General features: G+C 44.3%; 1 protein-coding gene across 1 annotated transcript in view; it reads right to left on the bottom strand.

Annotated features, from left to right (window-relative positions):
- Positions 1 to 4238: 4238 nt before the first annotated feature.
- The window catches only part of LOC104133860 (oncostatin-M-specific receptor subunit beta), a 28371-nt gene continuing 21278 nt past the window's right edge, over positions 4239 to 11331 (bottom strand). The window contains exons 13-18 of the mRNA XM_035902756.1: positions 10689 to 10790; positions 10064 to 10243; positions 7957 to 8121; positions 6937 to 7015; positions 6584 to 6656; positions 4239 to 5721 (exon numbers count right to left, since the gene is read on the bottom strand). Coding sequence (XP_035758649.1) covers positions 5275 to 5721; positions 6584 to 6656; positions 6937 to 7015; positions 7957 to 8121; positions 10064 to 10243; positions 10689 to 10790 — 1046 coding nt within the window. The 3' untranslated portion in view covers positions 4239 to 5274. The remainder of the gene's footprint in view (positions 5722 to 6583; positions 6657 to 6936; positions 7016 to 7956; positions 8122 to 10063; positions 10244 to 10688; positions 10791 to 11331) is intronic.

Genomic DNA, 11331 nt, shown 5'->3' with positions numbered 1-11331 from the left:
AAAATATCCCTCAAAAAGTTCTTGTTTTGGGGTTTTATTTGCTTCATGATAAAACTTCTAAACAGCAGTAAATAAAAAATTGTGCTTTCATGAACCCTAATAAAGAATCCTTCCACTTCTCCTAGAAGGGTTTGCAAGGGAAGCTGACAGACCACCTGCTCTGTGTTTTTCCAATCGCGACGGTTGGTGATGCTGTCGAATATCGCATATTAAAGCACGTAGCATTCGCTTACACCGTACAGAAATACAGCTTGGTTGCTGTGGCAAAGAAAGCTCCTGAACGGTTCGGCGTGCTCCCAGAGAATACTGGGCTCTGAGGCGACCGCCGCTGTGGGAAGGAGCGGCTGGCTGCGAAAGCGGCCGCCGTCGGCCTGCTGCAGCGGCCGGCCGGCTGTTCTTAGCTCTCCTTTTACAGCCCTTTCCCACGGGCAGGGCGCTGGCCGAGGGGCTCCCAGCCGCTTCCCCACTTCTCTCCACGGGGCGGGGAGGAGGAGGAGGAGGCCGGGTGCTGTGGGTCTCCTTTTGGAGGGAGAGACCTTTTCAGCTGTCTGGAATTCAGAGGCGCCGAATGCTCCCAGCTCAGGCTCTGGGGTGCCTAACTTGTGTGTTGGGCCCCTGGCACGTTGTATTTGAAAACAGTCGCTTTTCCTCATCTGACAGTCCTTGTTTGACCTGACACAAACCTGCTCTCACTGGGTTCTGCTGTTGTTTCTCCCTGAGACGCAACGAAGCCCCGAAGTGTTCGGTGGTGCAGGGCGCAGTGGCTTGGGGCGCTGAGGTGAGCTGCCCCCATAAGCATTTTGAAAGCCAGTGGTGAGAATCCTCCTCGTCTTTTTTTGTCATTTTATTTTGGAACGTATGTAGTGGTTGTGAATGAGAGCTGTGATTTGCAGTCAGAGACTAAAAAAACCTACAGCACCTTTACGAGGTGCCTCAAGAGAAAGGTTGGAGAAGCGGGCAGTCATCAAAGCCCAGTGAGAGGTGAAAGGGTTGTTGCAGCTTCTTAGTCTGTGCCCTGAACTTGGCTTTTGGCTTTTCGGGCTGCAGGGAGCTGGTGTTACCTTGTAAGTGAGCGTGAGCTCAAGCTGAGCAGTCGCAGTGGAAGAACCCTTGCCGGGCTTTGGAGCATCGCTGAGGGTTCTGCTCGCCGCCCGGCAGGGCCCCGCACAAGCCCCATTCCTCAGAGCTGCACTGGCGCCGGCTGAAAGCAGGTCCTGTAACTTTTTTTTTTTTTTTTTAAGTTACACTTCTGTTACCACATGCTTGTTAAAGGCTCTGCTGGGTGAGAGTAAGCACCAGGAACTGTAGAAGACCTTTGGGAACACGCTAGACGCCACGTTTGAATTTCCCGAGGAGTCCCCCATCTCCTTGTTTTTTTGTTTAACTCCTAATTCTGGTTTCCTGGGTAGTTTTGTTTTCAACAGATGCGTACTCTCAGTAAAGAACGTGGATTTTCTTTGGACTGTTTTTGTGATATAGATGGATAGCAATGCCACAGCATACAGAAATTGCACATTTTGCTTGAGTTGCTTTGTAAAATACACTATTTCCAGAAATGTAATTTATGCCAAAAAGTGTAAGATGCCATTTTGCCACTGAATAGGGTGTTTTAGCACAAGATGCCATGTCTAAGGGGGGAAAGGCAGACATTTTGTAGATTTAATTGAGAAATTGTTCCAATACTGGGCTGTCAGCATCCCTAAAACTGTATTACAAGAGATTATCTGAATTAATCTTTCTGAGGAGGGAAGGGATCAAGGAAAATCTCGAGATTTATTCTCCCTGTCCTGTGTGGTCTTTTTTTTTTATTTAGTAATACGCTGCTACGTATTTGGAGGTTCTAGTGTTTGTAGGTCACTGAACAGACATTGAAATCTGATTTATATTGTATACCTGTAACATAGAAAGAAAAAGTATTTATATATTTTCCATAAGAATATTGCATTGAGCTGTGTATAATTTAAACAGAGGCTTGTCCCAAAATGCTATTGCCCATGTTGATTTTTTTTTTTTGTGTGGTTTTCTTTCTGGGTTTGTTTTTTTTTTTTTGTATAGTGTGTACAGTTCATGTCAATGGGCATTAAAAGCCTCCTGAAACGTAATCTTATCAAAGGGATGCATTGTTAATAAAATGTACTTAAACTTATATTTGTTCTGGTCTCATATGTACCTCGCAGCGCTAGAAATGGGTTGGAATTTTATTTACATTTGTAAGTTACTAATTAACTAGAACAACCTAAAGCTTTCCAAATAAACATTTTTTGTCAAAAATATATTTTACATTAATGCTTTGTAAGAGGTCCTGTAAAAACAGAAGGGGACCCTTTAGTAGTTTGTACACCATTTTTATTTTAAAAACTTAGCATACTGATACAGAGAATGAATAGTTTTCCATTATGTGAAGGCTTAAGCATTAGCATTTCAACAACAGCTGTGAAAGTTGAATTATAAACAAAAAATGACAGGAGTTCACAGTTTTGAACTCATTCAACCATTAATGCAAGACAGATGTCTTAAAAAAAAAAAATAAAAAAAAAAGTAAAAAAATTCTACACCCCTGCCCATCCATGCAAACACACTTTTCTGATCTTTAGTGCTGCACCCTGTGGCGGGAGGGAGGGAGGGCATTAGCCTCCTGGGGATCCCCTGTTTGTGTGCTCTTAGCCCAGGTGGTTTCATGGACCTCCCCCCACCGGGGCCAGGGAGCGGCAGGGTTTATAGGAGGGGAGGAGGTAGCTTCTCCTCACCTCGCCAAGCACCCTGGCGCCTGGCGAGGTGCTTCCCTGCTTCCAGACAACGAGGTTTCGCGGCCGGTGCAGGATCTCCCCAGGAAAGCCCACGGGAGCTGCCCGAGGCAGGAACTCTCCGCAGGCCCGCGTGTCTCACCCCGCCGCCGCTCCCTGAGCCGAATTACTGCAGCCAAGCCCCAGCCACAGCAGCTTTCTCCAAAGTAGGCATTTGTGCATTGTTACATCTGCCCTCTGGCATGAGGAGCTGCTGCATGGTGAAATTTGGGATAGTCCTGACTTTTTTGACTGACTTCTGTACCAGAATTCCTTAGATGTGTAACTCTGAATTTAGGCTTCCTTCCCAGCCTTTTTAAATGAACAGGCCTTTTCTTGAAATGCACAGCCAGGACGCTTTACTTCAGCAGTGGCAAAACAGCTCCCTTCTCTTTACTGGCCTTTTCCCTGCAGTAAAGCTTTTAAACTACACAATTAATGTATGATGTGATGAAACACTTTGGAGAAGGAAATGTTCTAGGTCATAAACATCCCCTGGTATCAAACTTCCACATTCACTGTAACTCAAAGGAAATTAACGTAAAGGGAGGAGAAGTTTCTCTGGGTGTCTCCATCGAACAGCGTCCGCCCCCTCTCTCCCCTGTCCTCCCTCAAACGGCAGCTCAGCTCAGCCTGACCGGCCGTGTGTCCTTACTCCCCTGTCTGAAGGCTGAAAGAAAGGACTACGCTGCGGGTTTTTTTTTTTTTTCCCCTGCTTCTCAAGTAAATCTGTCTGTGACTTAGACCTGGACGCAGCACAGTGTGCGTTGGCCGGATACCTCTAACCACAATGAGCTGTTTGTGTCTGTACCTTTGGGCCTCACCTTTGCCTGCCTGGAGGCGACTTCTCCCTCTCTTTGCAGTCAATGCTCGTCTTGGCCAAAGCCGAGGTCAGGTCTTGCTGGTTTTCCTGTTCCAAGACAGCTCATGTGCATTACAACAGTATCTATAAGCAACAGCGTAACACCTAGATGGGGTTCAGGATCAAAACTCCTTTCTGTCGGCAGCTGCTCAGTTTTTAGGAAGTGTGATTAGTGAGTTAAACAGAGAGAAGGCGAATAACTGCATTTTCACATGTTAGCTGAAGATCAAATTGTAAAAAAAAAAACAAACCACTTCATTTGTCCCGTTTGAGAACTGCTTATTCTGTGCTCTTAGGTTGAATTTTTTTTATTTGTGAAAGAGTCCAGACAGCATCACATCTGGGCAAAACCAAGGGGCTCCTTGTGCACTAAGAAGGGTGATCTGATGAGACTTTCAGATACAATTCCAACTACTCTGCTTCATCACAAAGGTACAGATTTTTTAAAAAAAAAAAAAAATGGAAGACCGAATTCAGCACTGCCTACTGTAGGGATTCTGAGCATTACAATTAAGATTGTTGGGTTTTCCATATCTTGTTTTTTATATTAAATACATGCAAAAGTAGCATTGGAAGATCTAGCTGATGTGCAACCTGAGTATGTTGTTCTTCACAAATGGGATTCACACACCGATGCCTCCGACGACCGTGCCGGCTCACCCGGTTGCCTGGGGCCTGCTACACAAGTGCCGGCGGCAACGCCAAAAGCAGTTAAGTTCATGTGCCCAAGCGGGGAGACCGTTCCATGGTAACACCCCTGCAAACAGCTGTCCTGCTGGAAAAAACAGTTCCCTTCCCCTTAATGCCCCATGTTTCTTTAGTTAAGAGGACTTTGTTCAGGATTTTAAAGGGTCATTCTTCCAGGCAAAGAAGGGAGAAGTGGGGGGAGCCCCAGTTACCGGAAATGGGAGCGGCAGCCCACAAACAGGGGGCCTGTACTATAAAAATCCATTCTCTGTGCTCCTTCACCCACCAAGTGTAGACAGAAGACAGGTGAAATAAGAGCAGGACGATCACTGGATTTTGGTGCACTCCTACTAGAGTTCCTTCTAATCTTTCAGTAATGCGCCACACTGAACGCAGGTAACCCTTCCGTGTTGGCTCCCTACACCACCTGAGAGAGGGAAAACACAACCCCGTTCCTGGGCTGAGGTGGATGCCAAAGCTGGGCACTGCTAGGGGCTATGGGTGGCCAGAGCACCCAGTGAGCGCACGCAGAAGGCTGCAAGTGAAACATGCTCCTTGGGCACAACCCCCTACCTGCTTGTTTAACTCCCTCCTCTACTTTGTGAATAAATTTTTAATCTCTGCACAATACGGTAGTTCCTCGCATCAGGCTATGAGAAACTGCTGTGATCTAACCTTCTACATCATACACAGCACAAAACAGCCTGTAAGCCTTACGTAATGCCTGCAACTTGTGATGAAACCACAGCAAGCATCATTCCTGTGCACACGTTCAGTATTTTTAAACTAGTCCTGAAGCAAGAGCTTTGCAGCATTAACAGAAGTAGGGCAGTTGGGCTTGTGAAAGTCTTCATCAAACGGAGAAAGTTGTTGTGGTTTTCAAAATTCTTATTTATATTACGTAACCAAACATGGGCTGGACTCGGTGGAGGAGAGAGTACGTCAAAGCCTCCTCCCTAGGCAGTGCACGTTTGTTTGTGAAATGTATCTCAGACTGGTCGTTCTGCCGGCTGTTTCTCTGGGTGTTGAGGCAGCATCGTGATTAAAAATGTCATAGTAGTGTGGCTGGTACGGCACTACTGACAGTTCTGGCTTGCTTGCTTCTGGTGTCTGCGGTATTTGATAGGGATCAGAGTCAACTGCAAGACGAGAGGAATAAGCAAAATTTTCAAACCAAGTATGAGCCTGAGGTGTAGGTGTGGGTGTGAAGTCTCTCTCTTCATTTTCATTAGGGTAAATCCAGGAAGAGCTGTGACCATCAATCTTATCTTCTGTTGGCACTGAGGACAACTGGCTCCATACGTGCAACTTGTGGACTTCGGCCTTGCTGTCCACGGCTAGCATGTCAGGAATGCAGTCACTTATTTTCAGTACTTTCTCGGAACTGATCTACAAGAGAATCATAAAACAAAAAAATTACTCAATGAAAGAACCCCAGAGGAAAGGAAATAGAGTGATTATTTCATGCACTTCTAATGTTGTCTTACACATTTTTTTTAGTTTGGACTTTTCAAATAAAGGAACAGAGTTTGAAAGAAAACATATGTACAGAATGTTCATTGGATGCTGTATTTTATGTGGAATTTACCAGGGTACTTAGAGATTTCTTTTTTAAGTCAACTCAATATGACTACATTTGAAGAAGGAAGAATGTCCCTCTACTTCAAAGAGTAAAAAAATCATTTGGCCAGGTTTTTGCTGTGTAGGGTTTTTAGTCTGAAACAGTAGCAACTGGACGGCAGTACTGGAGGCTGTACAGACTCCTCCCGCCAGTGCTGGTGTTCCAGAGCACCAGCAGCAAAGACAGCAGCAGCCCCACGCATGCAGGGTAAAGGCACACTCATGGTTTTGCAACTCCCTTGCATGCAGCATGGAAGCAGCAGCCCCTGGTTCGAAGGGCCAGCAGAAGCAGTGGAAGGTCTTCTGCCAGTCCTTCCCTCCCAGCCAGACCTGGCAGAACCCCCTGCAACTAATTCTGAAACGAGTGCATTGCTCTGCTGTGCCCTACAGCAGAGGGACCTGTAGGGCAGGAGGAGCAGGGGGATACAGTCCACAGGCCCAGCAAAGCGCGGTATCGTCTGGTCTGTCGTGTCCAGACGGTGATGGGTTTTCAACAGCAATACTACTTCTAACGCATCACAAGATTTCACTTATACCCCAATTATGCTTTCACTTTTTACAGCAACAGACGTAGTTTTCTGAAACTTTACTAATCAAAGAATGGAAAAATTAAATTTTTCAGTGATCTTACCTTAAACTCTTTGAATGACAGCACTTTGCTCTTGTGAGGACTAGGTATGACAGGACAGCAGCACCCCTTCACCCTGGAAATAAGAGAGTAAAACAAATGATGTTTTTGTTCTCTCATCAAAGCATATTCTACCAGTAGAAGCCACACGTAGATGTGTGCAGAAACAGCAGCAGATGATGAGTGTCCCAGAAATGCCGCAAGCCAAATACTTACAACATCCGCACAGTTGGACAGCCAAAGGAAAAAATGCAAGAGGCCTTACAACAGGCTGGAAGCAACAAGCTGCAGCTGTGGGTTGTGAATTACACTAGTTACATTCTCTGCCTACAACAGAAAAATGCATTACAACTTACCACTTCATCTTCCAGCGGCATATAGTTGCTACTAGTGCTGGAACCAACACTAGCAGGACTAGAAGGTACAGCATGTTTGCTGTGAAAGAAAAATAAAAATCTGTTTTCCACTTCTCACCTGTTAAAGTCAATATAGCCTGAGTTTCTGAGACAAAAATAACATCAAGCCCACGTGGGATACTTGCCACTAACTCACTGGTAAAACTGTGTGGTCCGTGGTTGCAAGATAGTTTGGTGGGAAGCTCTGGGATACAGCTGTAAGTCTTTGGACCTTGACTTCCTTTACCAAAATTAAATTATTAATAGATAGCTTTTAATTTGCCCTCATGTTGGCATCTTAACTATAAGGGTAAATTTCCAAAAGTTAAGATAATGATAACCTCACTTAACTATTTGGTTTAGGTTTTCTCTCAGATCCCCAAAGACGAGAGATTTTTACCAAGACGCTGACAGAACATCTGTACCTCCAGTATGCATGGACTATAGCAAGACAGACACTGCACAAGTGTTCATGCTCTCCTAGGATTTCTGCTAACAAGAATCTCAGTATTTCCTTCTAGGTGGAAGACACAGCCCTGGGCTACTTCACAAAGAGTTGAGGCTATAATAAGCAGGCGGAGGGGGAGCCCTGACTGGTGCCCTCAGGGAACAGACACATGTTACATTCTCCTTTTATCTCTTCTGGGTTAATCAAGCCCCCATTTTGATTCCCTGCATGGCTGTACAAATGTCTGTGCCTGCACAAGAGAAGGCTGGCTAAGGGGAGCTGCAACACAGGTGTAAGAGGCAGAGCTGCCTCTGTGAGGGGACCACGAGGGTTTAGACACTGCTCTGCTAGTTAGCCTAAAACATTAAGTCTCCTTGCATAAGCCAATGCCTCGCGCTTTCCTACCCCTCCCCCTTCTGCTCCAACAAATTTTTCAAAACCAGGCATCTCTGATTTGGATCAGAAGTTTCACAACCATGACTGCCGAGTGGTATTTTCTGCTAGAAGACAAATTTTCCACAGTCGATACTCACAGTTGAATGGTGTATCTATGTATATAAAGTTAGCAATGGGAGTCTCTCCTCCGCCTGTATATGCTTTAACCACTAGTTTGTATTTTGTGTTTGACAATAGGTGTTTCACAGTGTATCTCTTTTCTTCTGGGTTTTCAATTGTGTATTTACATAGCACTGAATGATCTAAAATGAAACAGATAAGTCAGCATCATAGAACCACAGAACCACAGAATAGATTAAAGATCATCTAGTCCAACCCCCCTGCCACAAGCAGGGGCATCTTTCACCAAACCAGGTTGCTCAAAGCCCCATCCACCCTGGCCTTCAACACTCCCAGGGGTGGGGCATCCACAGCTTCTCTGGGCACCCTGTTCCAGTGCCTCACCGCCCTCACAGTAGAAAATTTCTTCCTTGTATCTAATCTAAATCTACCCTCTTTTAGTTTAAAATGGTTACCCCTTGTCTTACCACTACAGGCCCTGGTAAAGTGTCTCTCTCCATCTTTCTTGTAAGTCCCCTTGTGGCAGGTTCACTTTGGATCATCATTCTGGTCTATATTGGCGTATAGTAACAATACCCTGACTGAGACCTCAAACCTGTTGTGTGTTAAATGTTATTGGAGTGTTGACTGATTTTGGTTTACCCCTGGTTTTGTCTTCTTTTATGTGGTTTTGGCCGGTTTGTGAAATAAAGTTGTCTGAGCTTTGTCCTTCATTTGGGTTAGTTTTAGTGTGCCTCTGTGACACCCCATTAAGTACTGAAAGGTTGCAATACGGTCTCCCAAAATGTTACAAATCAGCTTAACTCAAACCGCTAGACCACTGAAATACAAGAACATTTGCAACCTGCCTTCTCTGTAATTTGCACACTTTCTTCTAAGAAGGATGATGCATCGTGACTCATTGCCACCGGGCTGAATTCACATCCCTTCTCACTGGACTGTCCACAGTATTGCCCACCCTCTGGCAGACCACCTAAAACTTGCTGTCAAAAGCTCCAACTGTTTTAATTTCCTCTTACTAGAGCTTCTTAACAGAACTGTTTGGGTATTGCCATTTCCTTTTTTTTGCCAGAATCCTGTAGCCCTCAAGCTCAGGTCAAGTTCTTTGAAGATAACTGAAAGCAAGAAATCTCTGCCTGAAAAAACTCTTTTGCTGCCTCTCTATTGTGCAACTCCCAGACCCCAGGGAGAAAAGGGTTAGCGTATTTTGCCTATTCCCAGCCACACCCCTTGCCTGCTAGCTCAGACAAATTGGGAAGCAGGAAATCTTCAATTTAAACATTTTAAAGTTTAACTGGGATTACTTGCAGAATTATGGTACTTCTATAGTTAGTTTAGTTCCCACAGGAGCTCCTACATCAGCCTCCTTCAGTTCAAACTAAGCTTTTCAGCCTGGTACCAGTCTAATCAGCAGAAGAATCTGATACAGGACATGACCTAACTGGAAGAAGAGGCAAGGAAGAAAAAAAAAAAACTATCCCATAACATGTTGGAAACATCTGAAAATTGTAATGGAGCAAAGTCATCTGGAGCAGTTTTGAGTACGGAGCAGGAAGATCAGATATAAAAGTTAAACATGGCTTTGTGCCACCCGGCTCAGTTTTGCTGAACAAACTCCCACTGTAAAGCACAGCCACAAATACTTTCACTATAAAAGAATTTAAATGGGGAATTTACACAGTGCTCCAATTCTGAAGGAAATAAATTGTATCCCATCTGTTTCTAAAATACCCCAAATACTTGTAAAACTAACATGCTTCATATGACTCTTATCCAAGTAGACCACAAACAGATGTTTTCAAAATTCATCCAGAACTCAGATCACAAGAGGCAGAAACTTGACTCCTCCTACAGTACTGCAAGAATCTTTTCTGGAGTTAAAAGGAACTATGGACAACAGGATGGGGGCTATAAGTCTATATACCCAGGACCCACTTCCACCCATTAGCACCTCAAGCATCAGAGAGGATTCAAAAGCAGCAGGTGTTGAAATCCCTATATTACCTGATGAGCCAATTTGCCTGCCTAATGTGAACTTTCTAAGAGGCTGCAATACCAGCAACTGCCACAAAGTCTTTCACCTATATCAACTACACAAATTCCTAAATCCCAGAGCTCAGTTACCTGGAAGAACGTGGCTTTCAGATCCTTTCAAACTGCAGTTCTCTTGTATAGGTGACACATAAACATGGTAGCCTCTTACAAAACCAGCCTGTGACTCATTTGTGCAATAAGAATCCCAAAATAGTGTTACTGCATTGAAAGTCAGTTCAACTTTTTCCACACTAGGGTCAACCAGAGGAGCTGGAAGAAGGGAAATTCAAGTTAAACTTGCCATTACTCTTCAAGAATGTTCATCTTCTCACTTGAAAAATGCCTAAATTCCCATGCGGTGTTTCTGTTTATATCTTACTTGTATTTAAAAGCTGAACAAGGCCAAAGTGCCCCATAAACACTGTCAACTTCACAGAGCCATCACACAGCCCACATCATACACAAAGCAGTGACTGCTAATCACAGCTTTGTTTAGCTGTTCTAATTAACATGGACTCGACCTGGTCACTGCACTCGTCAAATATCCTCGGTGTCAGGCCGTGTACATTGTTGTACAACTTTTAAATGCTTTGCTGATGATACAGAAACAACACAGCAAATACATTTTTAGCTAGTTGCAGGAGGAAGGCTGTGGCACTGTTTGTAACAGATGAATTTAGCAAATACACAAACCCTAAATATGTTGCCAACTTACGTAGCTCCCTGAGGTAACCAGTCTTCTTCTCCAGTAAGGAGGCTCTATCAGCAACAGATCCATAGATGTGGAAGTTGTATCTCACCCCCGGAACAAAAGCAGCTAGAAAATAGTGGAACTGATTACAAAAATAGGTTATGGATTGTCTTTTGGTTTTGCTTTGACTTAACTGCTTTCTGCAGAGGTCTATAATCCATTAGAAATCTTTGTGTGCTATTGCGCTATTAAAGCAACTGAAGGAGACACCAGATAAACCAATTCTTAGTGCACATAATGTGAACTGAACACGTTTATTCTATCTCAAAGACAGAATTGGGGGCAGGAGGGTTAGTATGTTTTTGTTGCCCTGGAATATTTAAGATGTCTCTGAATGTATCAAAGAGCAAGGTAATTTCATTTTTGTTCCTGGCACAGACAAAGGTCATCTTTTGGACTGTTTAACGTAGACACGTACCCGTGCATCAGGATTCCATGCTATCCTCACCAACATCCTCTCCCATTCAGATTAACCAACTGCAACCCACTGAAGAACTGGACAGAATTTTTTCCATAGGTTACCGCACTCTCCTTCAGTAAGGACACAGACTCCCATGTGTTCCTATGAATTGAGGTGCAGTTCCTCTACTGCATACTGAAATGCGTT

This window comes from Egretta garzetta, unplaced genomic scaffold (genome assembly GCF_000687185.1).
Source record: "Egretta garzetta isolate BGI_Z169 unplaced genomic scaffold, ASM68718v1 scaffold59, whole genome shotgun sequence".
NCBI classification, from domain to species: Eukaryota; Metazoa; Chordata; class Aves; order Pelecaniformes; family Ardeidae; genus Egretta; species Egretta garzetta.
The sequence above is the reverse complement of the archived record's forward strand: the minus strand, read 5'-3'. Positions and strand labels throughout refer to the sequence as shown.